This window comes from Poecilia mexicana, unplaced genomic scaffold, assembly GCF_051168715.1.
Source record: "Poecilia mexicana isolate PSO_F unplaced genomic scaffold, ASM5116871v1 scaffold_14, whole genome shotgun sequence".
NCBI classification, from domain to species: Eukaryota; Metazoa; Chordata; class Actinopteri; order Cyprinodontiformes; family Poeciliidae; genus Poecilia; species Poecilia mexicana.
The window spans coordinates 7248699-7271147 of record NW_028263383.1 but is presented as its reverse complement, the minus strand read 5'-3'; the positions used below and the strand labels follow the sequence as shown (position 1 = coordinate 7271147).

Below are 22449 nucleotides of genomic sequence, written 5' to 3'. Positions count from 1 at the left end.
GTCAAGGTAGATAAATTCTAGGGCTTTACATATTTTGGATGGTTTCTTGCAATTTATTCATATCATTTAAGCTTTTTCATATATTGTTATTCCACAAGACATTGTACTTAATTTGAATTTTATGTAATTGTCCAGCGCAAAGTTGCACATAATTGTGAAATGGAAAAAAAAAAGATGCATAGTTTACGTAATTCTTCACAAGTAAGAATTTAAATATGGTGTGCTCTGATGAAAGAAGGCCAACATCGAACATTTTGATGAATGTGCTCAACAGCAAAGCATAATGATGGCAGCTCTACCATAAGGGCAGGGATATTTTTCTTCAGCATGGATGGGAAAGCTAGTCAGAATGGGAAGCAAGTTAAATTGAGGTAAATGCAGGATAAGCCTGTAAAAAACATGGACTCAAAAACATGAGTCTGGAGAGAAGGTTCAAAGTATAATGTATGTGATAGAATGACCCAGTCAAAGTCCAGAAACAAATCCAATTCAGAATCTACGGCAAGACATAACAACATTACTGTTCACAGAGTCTATCCGATCTGACTGAGCTTGATTTATTTAGCAAAGAAAAATGTTTTCGTAATGTGTTAAATTTTTACAAATAAGGAAAATATTGTTTTTTTATTTTTGTTATAACTCTAGAACAAGACTTATAACCCCAGGGGTTTATTCCAGGTCACTTTTACCAAAAAAGACTTTCATCATAACATTTTCTTTTAAATTAGGAGAGGAATTGAGATTTTGTATTCTTTGAATTTAAAGCCAAATAACATTTGTGCTCACTTCTGTTGTAATCTGTGTAAGCAGATGACTTTGCAGTTCAATTTTAATTTGTTCACCACAGCAGGGAGGAAGTGGGTTTGGTCCACTTCCAGAAAAACTCTTATACTGATTTTCTTGCTCTCAGTTACAAAAAAAAAAAAACTATTTAAGAAATTCTGATGGTGATGGTTTTTATAATCCTTTAAACTGACACATTTTCTTATTGGTAGTAACATCCTAATAACCCTTGGTATTAGTTTGGATGTATTTTTTTCATCTATTACTCTGTCTTTCTATATAGAGTGATGATTCTGATGAAGATGATCCATTGGCTATCAGTAAGAGGTGGACATTTGAGTGGAGCAGCCGCCGCTGGTCACGTCTGCAGGACTTTCTATTGGACAGCGCTAACGAGAGCAGCCCGACGGGTGAAGGCGAGGGTCTGCGCAGCACAGTGAGCAGTGAGAGCGTACTGACGGACCTGAGTGAGCAGGAAATCACTGAGATCTCCTCACTCCACAGTGAGGACTCGGCCTCCGCCATGCCTGACTCTATATCCATGGCGTCCCTATCTGCTTCCTATCAACCGCCGAGGGAACTTCCTCATTATAACTCCCTTCCCATCAAAAGCAGCCGCCATGGGCAAGGAGGAAAGAGTAAAGCCAAAGAGTTTCTGCGCAAAATGGAGCTGATGCGTACCTGGGGGCCATCGACGAGGAGGAAAAGCTCAAATCGGAGGCCGCAGCTGGTCATCGGTGAGCCGGTGTTACAGGGGGAGGAGCCCCATGCGCTTCAGATGCTTCAGTGTACTCCCATCAGCCAATTAGAAAACAGCCCAAAACACAACCATCAAACAGATGGTGACGATCCCCCTGTTTCTGACAGCAAAACACCTAAAGACCAGATCACGCTAAATGTGAGTCCGAGCAAAGAGACTGTAGCGCCGAGTGTTCAGGAGCCTGCATGTACAAAACCACGCACTGCCAGCAAGAGAAGCAGCATGTACCTGGAGGATATGGAGTTGCCTTCTCAGGGTAAGAGGACTGAGGGTCAGAGCCAGTTTGGCAGAAACCAGTTTCGCTCATATGAAAACCTCCTCATTCACATCCCCAAAGACCACAAGCCAGGCACTTTTCCCAAAGCTCTGTCCATTGAAAGTCTGGCACCTTCCCCCGGTGACAGGAACAATAATCCCCAGTCACATAGCCAAACCTCCCCAAATGAAAATGGCCTGGGGGAACCTTTATCTAAACCTGCCTGTCCTGGAGCTCCGAGGGGCAGCAGGGTGAGTGTTTACGACAACGTGCCGGGCTCCCACCTTTATGCCAGCACTGGGGACCTTCTCGACTTTGAGAAGGAGGACAACCTGTTTCCTCACTTAGACGACATCATCCAGCACGTCAGTGGCTTGCAGCAGATTGTGGACCACTGGAGCCGCAGCGTTTTGCCAGAGGGGGAAGCAGGGGAGGGGGAGGAGGAAGGGGAGGGCAGGACCACCCCCAGCGAAGGTGAGAGAGACGGGGTCTCCTTAAATGACACCGATTCAACAGGGACCAGTCGGGAGAGGCGGGACTCTGGAGTTGGGGCCTCGCTCACAAGACCTCGGTAAGCAGCTGCACACACATTTATAAGATAATTATGGTTCATTGCATCTTGGGTCTCGTTTTTATAGTTTGGCTTGAACTTTGATTGGTTATAAGAACTGTGGACTCACCACAGCAAATACTGACATCTTGCCGACGATCTGCATGATCATCCACATAACTTCAATTATTGAAGTTAATTATTGGTAAAAGTTATTTCTTAGGTTGTTAAAGAATCCTATTTTTGTATATTTCAAATGCAATGATCATTCTTGTACAAAATTCTTAAAATATCCATGTAGAAATGGTGTAATGCTGTAATAATAGTGTTTTTTTGGGGACTTTGAAAGGATTTCCAACTGATTTCTGAAAAAAATAGATTTTATTTATAGGTACCTTTCATCTTACAAAATTAAAATAATCTAAATGAAACTGCCACAAAAACAATAAAAGGTGCCAAACAAAACTTAATAATCAAAAAAGGAACAAAGATTTTGAGAGCAGTAAGAATAGCTTGAACATCCCTCCAGGTTTTTACGATTCCGCGATTGCAGATATTTATGCAAAATTAACAGATTTCTTCATGGTAATGTATAACTGTAATTTTGCATTGCAAATTTTCTGTAAAAATTGTGAAAAACATTGGTTCTTAGTGACTGCAAACTTTCACCTGCAGGTGGCAGTATTTCTGACTTCTACTACATGGCTTACTTGATGGCACTTTATAGTCTACCAATGTGCCGAGTGACAAAAATTTAAGTTCTTTAAAGAATAAAATTGTTTAGATAGCTATCTGCTTTTTAAAATTATTTTCTTTTCTTTTTTCTCCTATAAGTATATTTTAGAAGTGCTTTAAAATCTTTGCAATTATTTCTAATGTGGCGACACAAATCACAGAAACAATCACAAAATTCTGGAAAGTGTAAAAATGTCACATGCAAGGGAATTACAGCGTTAATGGGTGGATTTGTTGAAAACTCTGGCTCGCATGGTAAACAGATGGTCATTAGGAACAGTAGAGTAAACTGAAGAGTTTTATGGGTGCAATGAAAATGTCATTTTGGAATACCTGTCCAATCCGAAGGGGTTAGATTATGAAAAAATGGGCTTGAGGACAGAACCCTGAAGAGCACCAGATGTGACTAGGACTATGAGCGCTGGCTTGATAAGACTGAACAAAATCTTTTTTTTTGAATTTTTAAAAAAAATAAGCACAACATGTGATGGTGTAAATAAGTCTAATAGCTGAATTCCCTTAGTGAGTTCATCTAGGAATAAAATCTGCAAACAAAAGTAGCATGTTGTCATTTGTTATAACGAATGATTGTTAAAAGCTTCAAAAATAGCAAGATCATATAAATTCAGTTTATTTACATAGCACCATTTCCCAACAATTGTCTTGAGACACTTTACAAAAAAGTAATTTCAATTCAGTTGCACACATTCTTATTAATTCTAGTTATAACGGTGCACTAAGCTCAGTTCGTTATTCCAATTACTTTAAAAAGTTTTCAGTCTAAGGAAACCAGCCGATTCCATCAAGTCACTCACTCCTCCTGGATGAGCATGTAGCAAGAACACATTGCAGCTTTAATGGCTGTTTATTTATAAATGTAGAATCACCAACATTAGCACTTACTTCCATGTTTCTTTACTGGTAGAATGACACCTAAAATGTTTTTTTGATTGAGTTGCACTTTAGAAGACAAAGGTTACCATAGATCATGTTGTGTTGCAGTATTAGGAAAGTCTTCTGTCATCACAGCAAAAAAAGACACTGGCAAAATATTCTGAGTCTGCAGTTGAATAAATGTGTGTTAATAACCCCGTAATGCCATTCACACTTTCAGTTGTAAGTGAAAACAAATGATCCCATCCAGAGCAACAGACCCAAACCAAACTGGTGAAATGAATATTCATTTAGGGTTGATACCAAATGGATGTCCACCAAAGACATGACTGAGCATTTTAAAACCAGCACAACTGTTGTATTTATTTGATCAATCAACATATTAATGTAATAAGATCCAAGAGTGAATTGCATTGCCTGACTCGCGTCATCTTTTATCTTTCAATCCATCTTAGTCTCCGATGGCCAAGTTTCAGAACGTCTGATCATCTCAACCAGCCAGCATCTTCACTGCAGATCAGCAGCCAGTCGGCGGGCCAGCTGAGCCTGCTGCAGAAGTTTTCTCTGCTCCGCCTCACCGCCATCATGGAGAAATACTCCATGTCTAACAAACATGGCTGGACATGGTATGCACAAATACAGCTAACAAACATAGAAGATAATTTGGGTGTAATACGGTAGATTATAATGAGATAGTTTAATCCCAGGTAATCACGAAAAATAGGGAACACACCATATTGTACAAATGAACCTATGTTTGATGCTATTCATCTAGATGCTTTACAATCTTTTCTCCCAATGAATTATTGTAAATGTTTTTACATTTTTTCCACATTAGAAATGACATAAGTATGGGATGTGTTGAGATAAGACTGAATGCAAATGGAGGCCACAATTTTGAGACTTTTCATTTGTAAAACATTTTTAAAACCATGCATCCTTCTCTTTTCACTTCATAATTATGCTCTGCTTTCTGTTGTTATGCAAACTAAAATGCCCACAAGAATGCATAGAAATGTGTGGTTTCAACATAACATAAGGAAAAGAAGTTCAAAGGATTCTTCTTCCTTCTTTTTTACAGTCTTCACGAGAGTTTTATTAGATATTTTTCAACCCTGCTGTAGCCTCTAGCTGCTGGACCATATGGACAATTAACACCTTCATGTATGTCTTAAAATTGAAAACATCAATGGGTTTGTCCATGTGCAAGTGTTTGTCAAGGGCTGAGCCTACAAAACTCAGCAACCATTCCCCGCGACCCACAACGCATCCCTCTGCAGTAAACAGCCAGTCCTGTTCATTTTTATTGTGCCCTACAGGGAAGCCCTGTTGACCAGTGTGTACACGCACAGGCTGATAATGAAATCATAGACGTCTCTTTTCTCCCACACACTTCCCTAATTGTTTGTCTGTCGCTGGCAGGTCCGTGCCTAAGTTTATGAAGCGTATGAAGGTGCCAGACTACAAAGAGAAGAGTGTGTTTGGCGTTCCTCTGATTGTTCATGTCCAGCGCTGTGGGTTCCCGCTTCCTCTGTGTTTACAACAGGCCCTCAGCCACCTCAGGACTTACTGTCTGGACCAGGTTAGTAAACAGCTTTTACTGGACTGCTTGTGTGCATTTCATTCTCTCCATGCCTAAGCTGTCAGACACAAGGCACCATTCCCTCCCTGATCCTTCCAGACTCTCTCCCACTGTCTCCATTCCAGGTGGGATTGTTCCGCAAGTCTGGTGTAAAGTCCCGGATTCAGGCTTTGAGGCAGCAGTGCGAGTTGTCCCCTGACTGTGTAAACTACGACGACCAATCTGCATATGATGTGGCTGACATGGTCAAACAGTTCTTCAGGGACTTACCCGAACCTCTGCTTACAAGCAAACTGGGGGAAACTTTCCTGCACATTTACCAGTGTAAGTAAATGTGGGAGTAGATCGTTTTTCTCTCCTTAATAAACTCTTTTACTTTTTTCCTTAAGTACTCCAGCCAATAAAATAATTGTCTGTTGAATTTTATTATAGTTCCAAACAGACAGAGTTTTTTTTGGCCCCACTTGTATAGATGCATTCAAAGCCTTAAATTAGTCATCTTTCTTTGCAGAAACATTACCACACAAAAATGGAAGAGCACAGACTTCAGTGGGAATCAATTTAAGAGGAGAAAAACCATTCTATGTTTAAAAAATGCTTTTATTAAAATACCTAGTGCTGCACTTAGTGACTCCACTGAAACTAAATGAAACACTGAAGCACTGTTATATATTAAAGAGCTACTGATCAGGGCAATTTCCTGACCAGTTGTAGTTTTCTTTCAGGTCTGACTTTCCCAGTCCTATTATAACCAACATTTATTAGATTTTTGAAACAAGACAGATGAGCAGCAAGTTCACTGACAAAAATTGCTGTTTTGATTTAAAGAGAAATTGAAGAAATTACAAGATTTTTCCAAATTTTCCAATATACATTGACTGTTATTAATTTAAAATGAATGGGACATTTACACAGGATGTTGTCCTTGATGCGGTTGTCATGGGTTCGATTCCTGGTTTTGGGCCCTTTTGCTTCATGTTTTCCATTTCTCTCCTCTTCCTATTTTATAACAAATTACTATTCAATAAAGGCCACTTAGTGCCAAAAAATCTTCCAAAACATAATTCTGATAATATCAAAGTGCATGCTATTATTTATTTAATTTGAACACAAATAAATATTATATTTTCAGAGTTTGACTTGCTAATCACCGACCAGTTCTTATCTTGTCCCAATTAATGGACATACAGCTGACTAGTTGACATTTTCTCATTGCTCAAACTATCTCTGATCTTTTAGTTAGTAATTCATAACTTTATGATTATCTAAGATATACATTTGAGGGCTTACAGGGACAAATTCTTCAAAATCAGACAGAAAATAGAACATTTTAATCTCCTTAATGATCCATTGTTGGAACAGTATCAAAAAACAACATTTACCCAAATGGAGATTACTGCTGCTCACTATTATAAGGAATTTATCTGTTTTACCTTTTTCCTATTTTCATTTTTTTTTTCTTTTCCAATTAGATGTTCCGAAAGAACAGCGGTTGCAGGCCGTCAGGGCAGCCATATTGCTGATGCCTGATGAGAACAGGGAGGTTCTGCAGACTCTGCTCTACTTCTTGCGGGACGTCACCTCCTTGGTGGAGGAGAACCAGATGACGCCGATGAACCTGGCTGTTTGTCTGGGCCCATCCCTGTTCCACCTCAGCATCCTGAAGAACGAGACGCTGTCACCAAGGTATGCGTGAACTCCTGTGAGTTCAAATGGAAAACAAGAAACCTGGTGGTGACCCCGCGTTCTTTCTGTGGTTCTTGCCTTCTTTAGGTCGATCCAGAAGAAGTACGCTACAGGCCGTCCCGATCAGAAAGACCTGAGTGAGAACCTTGCAGCCACACAGGGGCTGGCACACATGATCACAGAGTGCCAACATCTCTTCCAGGTCTAAATCAAACTCAGCTGATATTTATTTGAATGCATGGACTGATATTTCAGTTAATGAACTGAAATTAATTTATTGCAGTTAAGGCGATGAGCTAGCTGCACTTATTAAGATTGTTTGTCACATTATTATGTCATCAGTGACTTTTTGCAAAGAATTGGTACTGCTATCTGGAGAAAATAGAATTGATTACAGTGCATTTTAAGATTAAATATCATTTTACAAGTAAAAATAATAAACTATTTTAATCTGAACAGAATACGTACTTTATTTTACTTAAGAACTGCACAAATCTAAGTTCTTCCAATTTATTATTATTATTATTTTTTTTCATTTTTTACTTTTGGTATTTTTCATCTCAACTCGAAGGTCAAGGGGAGATGTTTTTTTTGTCTATAGCTTCTTATTCAGTATTCATTAAAATTAGAATGAGTTGAGAGTCATTCTTTTTATATATATATATATATATATATATATTATCCAAGCACTTCTCAGTTTTTCTCTCTTTTTTATCACTTTATCACAATTTCTGCCAAAATGTATATATATCATTCCCTTATAGATATGTTAAAAGAAGGGGTGATCACAATTTCTTACTCGCAACACCAATCTGTACAATTTGACATTAGCCATCTGAGTCCCAGCCAGAAAACACTGTAATTTAAAAGCATTCACTTTAATGTTAAGACCAAATTCCTTATATTCACTCCCCCCCCCAAAAAAAAAACCCTACTCACACAAAAAGATGTATTTCTTGCTGACACGCTCCTTTCCCCCTCAAAACTTTATGTCATTAGATTTGAGCTGACTTGCAGTTCCTCTTGCTCAACTCTCTCAGTCCGTTCCCTCAGTGCTGGGATCTCTCTGAAGGGAACTGCTTTGAACACAACAGAAATGCCCCATAAAAGGCAGTGATGTTAATGCAAAATTCTCATGCTACTTGTGATGTGAAAGATTTAAGTAGGATTTTATGCAACATGCATTAAATCTGAGTGCAGGAATATTCTTGCAAGTTTGGGCACTCAACAGAAGTCATCTTAGTGTAAGAGCAGAGTTTTGAGTGTGTGCAGAACAATATGTGATAAGAAATTAAATGGATTCAATTAAAAATTCACTAATATTGAATAAACATGAATACTACTGAAAAGTTCATGTATTTCAGTAACTTAATTCACTAAGTGAAACACATTACATTGACACATTTAAGCCTTTGTTTCTGTTAATTTTCTTGATTTTCCACTTACAGCTAATGAAAACACATTTAAGATTAAAATTACTAATAAAAATAAATATTTCTATTACAGAAATGTGGACTTTTTAAAAAGTCTGTTTAATGCCTCCTTAAATATTACCTTGAAAAGCTGATTTTAATCTGGTATTCATGGGAACATGTATTCTACCATCTCAATTTTGGCTGAAACTGATAAAGTGAATAAAAAGAGAGAAAAATTTGAGAAATACTTGAATAATTAACTCATAATTTTAGTTTGAACATAAAGGTAAAAATGTTCTTAAATTTTTCAATGGTTTCTGAAGTAAAAGAAAATTATTTTGCCAGTGGGTTAGTTAAATTTTAGCTTAAAAAAAACATTTCAAATTTACACAATCAGTTCCAGTCACTTTAGTTTTGCCTGTAAATGTAGAAATAACACCTGCTTCAGAATAAAACCAACCCATTCCAAAGAACACTAACAAGCTCACATTATACGTAAATGTTCCAAACACAGCATGTATCTTTATTTCAACCTACACATTTCTCCTTGGGGATAAAGTCTATTAAGTATTTGAAATCGCTTCCGTTTCATTTTAGAGGGAGAGAAGAAAGGAAATATAGTCTGAATTCTGCAAATATCTTCTATCTTCATCATCACCTCTTTTCACTTCTTTTCTTCAAATTCTGTTCTGTTCTGTCCGCCCTGAGCTGATTGGTTTTTTGTGGCACACCTTTTCTGGTTGTTGCTCAGATCCCAGAGGAAATGGTAACCCAATCCCGCAACTCCTACATGGAGGCTGCGCTGATGGTGCCCCCGCTGGAGGAGCTTTGCAAGGTCCAGGAGGAGGAAGATGTGGATGAGGAAGTGGAAGAAGAGGATGAGGAAGCATCCTACAACGCACACATAGAAGGGCTGATCCAGAACGTGCTGAAAGAGGCCAAGGACAAGAGTAAAGGCTGGGTGTCCCGCTTGTCTTCTGACAACACGGAGCTGGCATTTAAAAAGGTGGGAGATCACTTTGTTCCAATATGGTGGGATTTTGGAGACGAGGAGTCGAGAATAAAAAAGATAAGGTGGCAGGGATTAGTAGGATCTTTAAAAAGACTCCACAGTTATTACTCTCCTCATGTGGTCAACACTGCCAAAGCAGAAAAACTGAAACGCAAAATGTTAGAAGTAGAAATCAGGAACACGAAGACACTTTCTTTTCAACACTTTTTGACATTTCCAATATTTGTGTGTAAGGTTGGAGACGGGAATCCTCTGAGGAGGTGGCGGGTTTGTCTCGAGGTGTCGGCGTCTCCCTCTGAGGTCCTGCAGCGGCTCCTGAAGGAGCGCCCGCTGTGGCAGACAGACCTCCAGCAGGAGAAGGTTCTGGAAACGCTGGACAAACAAACAGACGTGTATCATTACACCTGCAGCAATATGGCGCCTCTGCCCTGCTATGACTATGTGGTACTAAGGTATGATTAATGCACAATGTGACGCATGTGTGGAAGCACGCGTGTATGTGTGTGTGTGTGTGTGTGTGTGTGTGTGAATCTGACTGAGTGAATCATATTTTCTCAAAAATTGTCACATGCAATGGGTCTTAGTATCAAAACAAGCATGTATTTAATCAGTTAAAAGTAATTATATAAAATAGAGAGACTGCACTTTTATTAATCCACTAAGGTCAGATAGAGTTAAATGTTCAGAGATAATTCTGCCTATTTTTTACATGAATAAGAAATGAGTGTCATGATTATGTTTTCAAAGGGGTATTACGTAAAATTGATCATTTTTAGCTTCATGTCATGTCATTCCCTCATCAATAACACACCTGGAGTGTTGCTTTGATTCTTTCATGGATATCTGAAAAAGTTCTTGAATTTCATGTGGCAGAAAATTTAGCGATATCCAAACGTTTTGCTTATTTTCCCAAAGCTCTTCTCCTTAGAGCTGCAGTCTCCTGCCGAACCTTTGCCTCCCTCACAGAGCACCCCTTTTCTTTGCCTCCCTCTCTCTGCTCCACAAGACTAGAGGCAGCAGCAATTAGCAAACCCGTGACGGAGCAGCACGCCTGTTTATCATGCGAACCAGTTCTCAGTCCAACGCGTTTAATCATACAAATCATGTATTTAACAAATACATGATTTGTACGGTTGTTAGCGGCATTGTTGTGATGACGTACTGAAGCCAAAGTGTCGGAATGAGAAGAGATAGAAACTAATAACATGGTATCAAATTGTGAAGTCAAATTTTCTTCAAAGTCAAGTTTGATAAATACAGCATTTTTATAACCACTGTAGGTAACATAGTAACTTGATTGTGTTGTAAACTGGCACTATGTTCCTGGAAAATACACAATACTATCTCTGTAAAAACATTAAACTACAAAGAAGTGGTAGTTAAGAGTATCTCAATAGTTAGACATAATTTGTTCCCAGTTTCTACAATGAAGCTCTAACCTCACAATGTTTTTACACCATTCAGATCGTGGCGTACAGACCTCTGTAAAGAGTCCTGTGCGCTGGTGTGCGTGTCCGTCGAGCATGACGACAGCCCGCGTGTTGGAGCTGTGAGGGGGGTTGTGTTGGAGTCACAGTACCTCCTCGAGCCCTGTGGGACGGGGAAGACCAGGCTCACACACATCTCCAGAGTCGATCTCAGGTGTGGAAGGGCTTCATCATCCATTTACAGTCAAGTTTTTAGCAAGATTTTAAATTTATGACATGTTAATTTGTCGTTGCAGGGGAAGATCTCCAGAATGGTACAACAAAGCGTTTGGTCATTTGTGTGTCAATGAAGCCCAGAGGATCCGCTCCTCGTTCCTCCCAGGCGATCAGAGTCCTGAGGCGAAGAACTGAGCTTCAAACATAATTCTTCATCCTGAAAACCAGTTTAATCACCCAGGCGATCTTTTCTTGGTGCTAAGTTACAGTTCTGGTCAGATATGAAATCAGTCATTTGGGGCTTTTAAAGGTTTATAAGACCCATCCAATATGGGTTTTCAGAGTAAATTGATTATAAAACAAAAACCGCTACTATGTTTTGTTTTTTTTTGTCAACATTCAAACCAATTTTGCTTGTAAACAATAAAAAAACAGAAGCCATGCCACAAAGCAGATCACTTTAAACGAGCTTTGCCAGTTATGTCAAGAGGAGTAATCAACTCTCCAGTCAGAATAATGGCAGATAATTATATATATAAAAAATAGGTGACTCATTTCTAAGCTGTCCTATATATAAATAAATCATTAAAACCCCCAAATTAAAATGATGTTCATATCCATGATGAGTCGATGTAAACTTCTGACTTGGACTGTACATTATGCTGAGTGGGCACATAGAAGGAAAGTGTTTTTATTCTCATTTGCAGGTATTTTTCGACATAGTACTTTAATTTATAATATAAATTATGATATTGCTTTTCAGTCACAATTTCAAGATTCTTTCCAGTTCTGAATGTGTTACTAGACATTCAATCATCAGAATAGCAATTTACTTTGCAAGTACTTGTAAGCTAAGTGCATTATTAAAAGGATGATGTCTTGTATATAGAAAGCGAATTCACTATTTATTGCTTTGGTTTGTTCTACCAAATATTTAGCATTTATTTTTAACATCCTGAACAAACAAAACAATGAGAGATGAGGAGATAACACTCTAATCCCTGTTGTACTTATCTACAATTTACATATCATGTAAATTTATTTTCAAACCAACTGTTAATTGAAGCTCATATATTATTAAAATACTATTATTATTTATTACTATTACATTTCTCAAGATTTGCGAAAACGTCACAAGGCCTGCTTATTCTACCAATCTTAGATTTGTTTTTAAATTAAGCTGTAAAAACAGGTCTCGCTCACCTGTAACTTGACTTTATACCAGTGAACTCTTTACAAGTAACATGGGAATATGCTGTATCTCCAGCTTTAGCTTGACGATATGCCAAATCATTGCTCCGTTTGCACTTATAAAAGTATAAAAGTAATTACACAAAACTATCAGAACTCCTTTAAAAAAAACAAAAAACAAAATATGGACACATGTCAGCACCGTGTTGTGAAAAGTCCACTTGTTTCATGTAGAAGGTCCACACAAAGAGTCCTGAACCACATCGAAGGGGACGCAATCACTGGGTCCATAAATGTGTTTTTAATATTTTATGTACGATTTCACAGATGATTTCCTTTTTCAGTCCCCACTTTCAGTATTCAAAGGTGTTCTTTTATTTCTGTATATGGTATTCTAGTTGTTGTTGTTTTTTTCTCGTTTGTGTTATACAATGTCTAAGACATGAGACCATTTCACTGCTTCTGGGAAGCATGTTTGAAACTTAGCGTGTGTGCATGGTTGTGCCCGTGTATCTGCATTTCAAACTCACTTACAGCCCGTACTGTAAACTCTCTGCAGTGCTCTCTGTGCCATCACAGCTCTTCAGGGTCTTCCTATCATATTGATAAGCTGAAATGTGAAATTTCCACACACCATCCGTAGGGAAGCAGTAGATGAAAACTCGCTCCACCGTGGTACTGCCCTGGCTTTAATGTTTGTTTCCGCTGTAGGCAGCATTGCCATGGTGTTGCTATGATATAATATTATCTCCACAGTGCCGCCATAATCCTCGCGTGGATGCCTTTTGCTGGGTGACAGTGGCGCGTGTGCATGAGTGCGTAAGAAAGGATTGAGAGACTCTGACGTGAGACCTCCGCTGTTTGTGGAGAGGTTCCAAACTTAGCTTAGGGCTGGAGGATTTATGCTTGTTATTTTTGACAGTGACTGAAAACAAAGCTGTTGTTTCTAAAGAGGAGAATAAAAATTTAAAAGTGCATTCGTTCTCTGTTTTTTTTGTAAATTTCTTCCATGAAAAAACATATGGACATGTATTATAAAGAGTCCTGTGTTTTGCAAAGATTTTCATACCCCTGAAACTTTTTCATGTTTTGACAAGCTTCAACGCACATTTTATTGAATTTTAGTGGATTTTATGTGAAAGACGAGAACAAACTAGCCATTTTATTTATTTATTTTTTACAAATAAGGAAATATAGTATATATATAAAAAATGACATGCATTTATATTTAAGAAGGACTTGTTTAAAACAGAAAAACATATACCAAGCTTTCAACATCTCTTAGATCACAGCTTCCAAATATGGGAATGGTGTGGAATAAATGTAAACCTACCAGGAAATTGAAGTCCACCTCAACTGATGAATTGATGGGCAGCGCTACACATCAATGTAGCAACACCATCTCCATGGTGAAACACAGTTGTGGCAGCATCATGCTATGGGCATGAAGAAAGAAGGTGATCAGAATTGATGTAAAAATGGATGTAAGTAAATGCTGGACAAGCTTGGATGAAAACCAAAACAAAACACCATCTTCCAACAGGAAAGCAACCCTAACCATACACCCAGACTTCCAATGTACTGCCTTAGATTAAGGCATATTCATGAATGGCATAGTCAAAGTTCATACCCAAATTTAGTTCTAAAGCTTTGCTAAAATATAACATCACAATGGCATGAAGCTGCTAGTCACACAGTGCTGGCAGTAGCATGCTCTGGATAACGCGGGTAGATTCATGCCTTAAATGGTGGTTCTACCAAATACTGACCTAGTGGGATTGTATGCCACACTTTTCAGATTTTAGTAGGAAACGAAAAACAAATAAGTAAAGTAACATACAGTTTTCATCGCACTTTGAAACCATGCATTATTTTGTGCTGGTCTATCACCTAAAAGTCCATCAAAAATAATAAAAGATTGTGACTTCAAAGTGAAAAAGTATATTTCTTAAAATTCAAGAAGCATTAGTTTTGCATATGTAATATTCCCCTTGTCATATGTTGCTGTGTCCATGAAGTGGTGCTCTTCTCCCTCTGGAGTTTAAACGAGCGTGGAAAGTGTGCCACAGGAAATATTTTTAGATAAGCGAGTAAGTGAAAAGTCCTCAGAATCACAGAGGGCTCTCCTCAAGGACTTTTCGTCGCTTCCCTTCTTGTGTCCTTTAAAGCAGAGGATGGAATCTAACTCTCCGATGCTCGGATCAATATTCAATCACATTTACCTGCTTAGCTGAGTTAGATAGATGGTCCAGACTCTCATAAAGGACAAGGAAGGGGTTTGGATACAGATACCACTCTCTAAAATCTCCCTGCATGTGAGTCAGCATGTCTTTTTACTGTGTGACAACGGAGAGACATTACTTTAACTTCTACCTCATTTAACATGTCAGTGGTTTATCTTGAAAGTGGGGCACATGGTTACAGCTCCTGAATGTCAATGATGCTCTGCACGGTGGGTGTGTTTTAGCTCTGCTGCTCCACAGGCTCTGACAAATGGAGAACATCATTTTGCAAATTACTCAGTGAAACAAGAAAGACTCTCACCAGGTGAAACAGTAATTTTCTCCATGAATCAATTTCATATCTGCATTTGTGTTTTTTTTTTCTTTTACAAAATGCACACAGAACTAAGCAGATGTTGTCTTAAGAAAAACGGGAGCCACACAGAAGGATAATGCAGTTTGAAATTATGCCTCCCGGTGTTTGTTGATGAACTAAAATGGATTTTTTGTGTGTGTGTGTGTATATAAAACAAAAACTACTCTTGCACACGTGATGCATTAAGATACAGAATAATGCTGCCTATATTTTGCAAAAGGATTTAAAGGGCCCTCTGCTGGAAAAAAACGGAAATGTAAGTTCAGCTTCAACCTTAAATTCCAAACGACAGAAATGTGAGTTAAATATTAAATATAATATATTAAATAATTTTCCAAGCAGATACATAGATGTTTGTAAAAGTTAATGAATTGTTATTCATTAGCTTATTCTCGAGATAAGTTTAATTTAGTAGTACTAGCAGCAGTAATAGTTTCCAACATTCATGTTCGTACAGAATTAAGCATTTAAGGATGACCGCTTTTCATTCATGTTTTTTACTTGAATTTAAAAAAGCTTTAATTAGTTTTAAATATTTTTTACATCTGGGTGAATATGGAAAAACATTTGTATTCCCAGATTTATTTCCTTTCTGACTGAATGTATCTATTTGTGTGTGTTGTCCATTTTCTTACAATTATGTTTCTCAAGGGCCTTAACAGAAATTTGGTATTTCTACAATAATTATTATTTCTCTGGAACTAAACTGGACATTTTAGCCAATATAATCTATCAGGATTGTCTGATTTCTATGTATTTATTCTGGACTTTAGTTTTTGGATTCAACTGATTGTTTATTAATGTCACTTATTTATTTTGTGCTGAGATTATTGTTTGTTGTCTGTTCTTTGTGTGCTGGTTTAGATTCTTCTTTTATTGTTCCTCTTTTACTTTTATATCATATATTAAAATCCTCTGTTAATATATGTGCCTATTAGTCACCCTCCCACAGCTTCCTTGCTTTGTTTTTGCCCCCAGCTCCTACACATTCTCCTGATTGGTCTCACCTGCTTCTTATGCTGCTCATCAACCCTTCGGATAGTTAAAAGCTTGTCAGTTTCCCTTTGCTCAGCTGCTTTATTTTTACCTTAGTTCTCTAGTTCCAGATCATCCATTTGGTGTAAGTTGTTTCTTCAATTATCTAATTTATCACCATTATGAGCTTATCACTATCTGAACAAACACATTCAAAACTATACATCTGTCAACAAACTGTAGAAGCCAGCAACAGTCTATTGTTCCTGGTTAATTTGATTTAAACACAATTTAAGTCAATTTGTTATATTAGCAAGACAATCCAGTATTATTTCTTTCACTTTGTTCTCTTTATCTGCCTTGTTTGCATGACTTAAGATCTGATTGGGGAGGGAAAACATTGGTGGGACAGATGTGTCCCCTGAGACTGGCTAATCCACCATCTTCTTCCAAACAACCACGATAAGGTCATCAATGAATAAATTAACCAGTGAATGAATAATTAATGGCAGCATGTCAGCAGTACAGGTGTCCTTGAGTGTATGTAGAGAAACTCAAAACACAGGAATAACACGAGGAATGATGAAATTCTGGGAAATTCTTTAAAAGTGGGTATAAATAGTCAGAAAACTGACCTTCCACATACACACTTAATGAATAATTCACATAATTTAAACATGGAAGCTCTATGAAGAGCTTATTTAGACATGAATCAATATGTTCATAGTTGTGAATTGGAGCCTCATATTTTGTTTTGGTTTAAACCACATAAAGTCTATATTTTAAAATCATATTTATACTAGATTTGCCCCTTCTATGAATTTTATTTCCATTTTTAAAAATAACTTTTTCCTTACATTTTTAACTCCAACCAGGCTATGGTTTTCAGGGTAAACTAACTGGTACCTGACACATTCAGGGCAGGCATGGTGAGAAATCGACTCATTCTGACATGAATACTTTTAGCTTTCAGGTCATTGTCCTAATTTGAACTTGTCCCACAGCTGTTTGTGACAAGTGAGAGACACCTGAAAGTGTCTGCAGGTCTCGCAGAAGTCGAAACCAAGAACAACAGATTTGGCTTCATTGCTTCTCTCATGTGCATCGCTACGTGATGTCTCAATTGAATTATTAATGCCAGCTGGTATTCTGAAGGTTCTCCAAACACTATGAGAAACGCATGCACAAATTTGCATGAATATGCATTTGATTGTAATATGATGGTGTTTTCTTCTATTGCCGTGCAGTTTTATGCAACAGGAAAGCATTTTCTATGCTTTACAATAACATAGCAAACTGCTAAACAACAGTTTTGTACACAGTTTGCTCATAAAAAGCAACAGCATAACTTGAAATGTCATCTCCAGGCACCTGAAAACTAGCTTCTATCAACCAGTAATAAAATCTGGCTCCTCAGTCTCTAAATACTTAATTATGTTTACCAACTTGAATCCAGAGTTGTAGGGCGGTGTTTTAGAGCTTCTTTAAGAATAACAGATTTCTGCTTCAGGTATAGGAGCTGTGAGAGGCTACAGGGTCCATGGGGCTCAGTGGTAGATAAATAAACATTCTTCAAGAAGGTACTAAAATGCAAAGCTTGTATTTATGTACTGTGTATTTCAAAATCACACTGGGATACTTGATATCATTACTCAACTAGGGAATAGCAGAAAAAGAAACAAGGAAAATGTTTGCTAGAGTCATCTGTCTTTGCTTGTCACTACTTTAGAATTTTTATGTTTAATTTTAGTGCTTTATTTCTATTTTTCAGGGTAAAAATGCATCTGTAAAGATGCTTACAGAAACATTAACATGTGTTGGACAACAATGACTATCAGAAAACTGTGTCCAAGTAATGCATTCACTTCAAGATTTTCAATGGGTTCGGCGTGAGAAGTCAACTGAAAGACAGCAAATTAACTGAACCTTTTATCACTGAATGCAATCCCATAAAAAAAAATGTGTGGCTGGACATAAAGAGTAATTGATATTGCATATTTGTGAAATAAAATTTTGGCGTTATAAGTGAAATTATCTGCCAAAGGAACAAATTCTTTTTCATCAATATTAAGAAATTGTTCTTAAGGTCTTATATTTTGCTGAAAAGTTACTTCCATGTTAGTTTTTCTCGTCTCAAGTGTACCGAGACTAGCCCAGAATTAATTGGTATGATTTTGTGTTTTTGCAGTGATATTCTCAAATAAAATCTGTGAACACAACACAACGCAGTTGTTCTCAGTTTTTAGACATGTCGTCTGCTGAGTATCTTTTTATCCCACTGCCTCTGACGCTCACTCTCTAATTTAGTAAAACATCCATATTCAATATTCCTCTATTCAAAAGCCTCCAAACATCCCATAATAATCTACGGTTGTGCTGTGCTTTCAGCTGTAAGGAGGATCAGCAGGAATTCAGCATGACAGATGTAATATCGTTGGGAATCTCTAAATATCGAGGGGGATTTTTAATAAACTTCTGGGAGTTTGGCAACATTAATATCGGACTCATCAGGGAGCCGAGGCTCCGTGGGGCTAAAGACACTGAGCCGTGCTTCAATGCTGTCAGAAATACTTATGAAGAATGCTCACAAGCGGAGAAAAGCAGATTAATTTGTCTAACGTCCACTGCTCTCTGGTGAGAACTGGCCTTGCTTACTCAGTAGTGGGAAGTATGTAATTCATAAGCTTTTCTGTCGAATCTCAAAGCACATGTAATCCCAGTTGAGTAATTTATAGAAACGTGGTCAATGTTGCAAAACAGTGAGATAACCCAGACCTTAATCAAAGCCCAGGGAGTCTCTTACTTGATAATTTAACAGATCAGGGTTGTATAACAACAAACTCAGCATTTAAATTATTTAAATAAGGAATTGTGTGCTTATTAAGAAACAAATATTTCCAATGAAATTTGTTGCTGTGGTATTTTGTCTAACCATCTACTGTTTTGAAAATGTCCCTCTCTGAATTTGTTTATTGGGTTTTAAAAGGAAGCGATCTGTATAAACTAAAGTGGAGAGCATTATCCTTAGAATGTTGAACTTTGCAGAAGATGTAAGATTTCAAATAGGCTGCTTGGAAACAAAGCAACTGTGCCTACCATGCAAATTCAACTAAGCTGCTTTTTAAAGTCCTTTGTGACGTGTTAATAAGACCACCTGTGCCAAACAAACTGAGTGATTCACACAATGTAACCAAATCAGAGCAAGTATTTAGTCCCCAGGATTAGAGGATCTAAAAAAAAAAATTAGGCCAATTAGAAAATCTTTTCTAATACTGTCAGAATGTGGACTTTTCTTGCTTTGTTTACAGGAAAAAAAATCTTTAACTTAACAGATATTGGAAATGCCTAGTCATACATGCTGAGCTAATTCCAGGACCCTTCAATCACAGGAAACGCTCCATATCGATGTAATACAAGTGCTGATAAACTAACCACAGTCAAACTGTTTCAGTTTTATTATCTGGAAAGCTTGATTATTCTACTGTTACATTTATCCATTCAATCAAGTCATGTAGTAATAACAGAAGACCTCATCTTTCAGGCTGATCTAAGCTGGACATTTCAGTTACTTGGATCAGCCACAGTCTACAGCTCTTGACCATAGGTGAGGATCAGATGTTAAGGGGCTGTGAACACATTTTTGATCCCCTTATATGATACATTCACATGTTTCAGATAATCACATAACTTTTAATATCAGACCTTATACAAAAAGTAGATATCTTGTGATTATCTCTTCTATCAAGGTGAAACAGTTTCCATACAAACCTATAAGTAATTGTCCTCAAACCACAGAGTCATTCTCCATAAGTGATGAAAACACAGATCAGGGCTGATGGTCTCCGCCACATTATTGTTTCAATGATTCACCCACAACATTGCAAAACTCCCAGAACAACATCTAGAGGTCTGCAGACCTCATTCGTATCTGTGAAGGTCAAAGTTCATGATTCAACAATAAGAAAAATACTATGCAAATATGACACCCATTACCTTGAAACAACAGACCAGAGGTAAAAAAAAAAAAAAAAAAAAAAAAATTCACCAAACAACAAAAAACATCTCGATGATGATGCCCAAGACTTTTGGGAAAAACGTTTGTGAACTGACAAAATAAAAGTCTAAATAGTTGAAAAGTATGTAAAACAAAATGTCGTTCAGAAAACACTGTAGTTAAGCCCCTGATGGTAGCTGATGACACAAGCTGAAGTTAGGTCTGGGGGTAATAACTTTTTGAAATGGGACAAGATTGGTTTGAATTTTTTTCTCTTCATAAATTCACATTTTAAAGATGTTTTTGTTTTGTTTTTATCTTCTTACATTATCTGAAAAGTGTAACCATGTAGGAATAAATCAAGCTCAAATTAGAATAGCAATGCATTAGCTGCAGGGCTAACAAAGAAATGGAAAACTGCAATAACCAAATAAAATGGACATGAAGAATTAAAGCTCAATGTATGTTTTTACCATACGTCAGCTAATGTGTTCGAGTGGATAATTATCAGGTAACAAATTCTTCAAAATTATATGTAATTACTTTGCTGACAAATTGCAGGAAGTCCCAGAAAATTGATGTTTTTTCACTTCAGTAATCAGAGCATTTCTCGTCTTTATCACACTCTCCCTCTCACACACAGACAAATATCGACACAAATTGCACACCAGAGTGCAAATGGACGCACTAACTCACAGCCATCTTGCTGATGACTCACATTTGTCTGTGAAAACAGGAAGTTATTACCTGCGTTTCCATCACTGTCTGAGGTAATCTCTGTTTATCTCTGTATCCTAACAACAGCCAATCTGGAAGTTACAATTTTACATTTCAGCTCTGGAAATCTAGTTAGCTGTTTCATGTTAATAAAATAATGACCGGTCAAATGCATTTAATGCATCTCCTCCACTCATCAAATCTTTTCTGACATGTGTCACCTCTGATCTGCATGATGCTCGCCAAGTCCTCCTCTTCTCAGAAGCTCCAGCACTATGCTGAAAGATGCTGCAAGATAAAATGGAAGACAAATACCTTCCTGACTGCAAGGGCAACACATCTAGAAAGGAAAGACATGATGCAGAAGACAAACGGGAGATTAAGAAAAGCAAGAAGGTTGAACAACGCTGATGCTTTTCATCCAGCCGCTAGTCAGAACCCACTTTCTCTCATGATGGAGTCCTTTGTAGAGTCATGACAGAGCTGCAGAGGAGAGCCTTTGTCTGGAAACAAAGAAGAATGTGTTTGTGTGTGAGGGAACCTGCCATTGTGCTTGTGCACATGTGTGTGAATCCAAGTGTGAGCGTGAATGAGAGCTACATGCCATGTGTTAGTTTGAGAAATAGCTTCTTGGAGGTGTGAGGGGAAGTGTGTAGCAGATGTGTGCTGAGCAGAGTGTGTGATTGTCTCCCTCAGTTTCTCCTACGTTGAAGATTGGGGCTGAGGAGAAAATGAGATGATCTCTGCTCATCTGTGAAGTTCACTAATGATGTAACTTGGTCACACACATGAAACACACACACACACACACACACACGCATGCACACACACACACACACACATATATAAAGTGCAAAAGCTATAAGCCAGCTATAATGCCCTTGTCAGCGGTCAGTAATTCAAAAAGATAAGAAGGGATGCATGAAAGAGACATTTCTGCCTGTATGAAAATACACTCCAACAAACACAGACAGGCACAGAGAGAAAAACAAATCCGCCCTCATAACCTCCTTGTTAAAGCAAATCCTACCCAGCAGATGTGCCCTGTTGAAGAGCACATGGTGCACAAAACAGCCTTATGTACACACACATAGGTTGCCGACTATATAGCCTGTGTCGCCAACATGGAGAGTTAGTGGGATATTGTTTGGCTTTACCTGTTAGTTAATGTTCAAAGATGCCAAGTACCGCTGAATCTTTATTTGCATACACAAAAAATTTACGAATGAAGAATCGTAACACTTCGATTTTCTGTAATTAATTGCTTGAAAATAAGAAATTTAAATTTCCTTTGTGTTTGGTAGATTTGCCTGTAACTGTATGGTGAAACAAATTAAAAAAAAAACCACACACACAAAAAAACAGAAACCTCACTTTAGCTTCATTTGTTTATCTTTAAATTCTGCATATTTTTGTAGAAGAAATAAATAATGTGAATGTTTTGGGAAATGCTTTATATTTCACAAGGCCAACATAGCCCACATGGATGTTAATCAAATGTTTTTAACAATAAAAATTTGTTAAAAAATTTAAATAAAAGAGAATACAGTTTGCATGTTTTCCCTGCGCATGCGTGGGTTCTCTGCAGGTACTCTGGCTTACTCCCACAGTCCAAAAACATGACTGTTGTGAGCACATGGTTGTTTGTCCTGTCTGTC

The 22449-nt window shown here is 37.7% G+C and overlaps 1 protein-coding gene across 2 annotated transcripts in view; it reads left to right on the top strand.

The window, feature by feature from the left end:
* stard13a (StAR related lipid transfer domain containing 13a) overlaps nt 1-13482 on the top strand; it is a 30292-nt gene extending 16810 nt beyond the window's left edge. For both annotated transcript variants that reach the window (XM_088012711.1, XM_014994456.2), the window contains exons 5-14: nt 1067-2370; nt 4434-4604; nt 5401-5560; nt 5686-5884; nt 7033-7246; nt 7334-7448; nt 9413-9667; nt 9908-10125; nt 11138-11314; nt 11397-13482. In XM_088012711.1, the coding sequence (XP_087868837.1) occupies nt 1067-2370; nt 4434-4604; nt 5401-5560; nt 5686-5884; nt 7033-7246; nt 7334-7448; nt 9413-9667; nt 9908-10125; nt 11138-11314; nt 11397-11511 (2928 nt within the window). In that variant the 3' untranslated portion in view covers nt 11512-13482. The remainder of the gene's footprint in view (nt 1-1066; nt 2371-4433; nt 4605-5400; nt 5561-5685; nt 5885-7032; nt 7247-7333; nt 7449-9412; nt 9668-9907; nt 10126-11137; nt 11315-11396) is intronic.
* Nucleotides 13483-22449: the final 8967 nt, after the last annotated feature.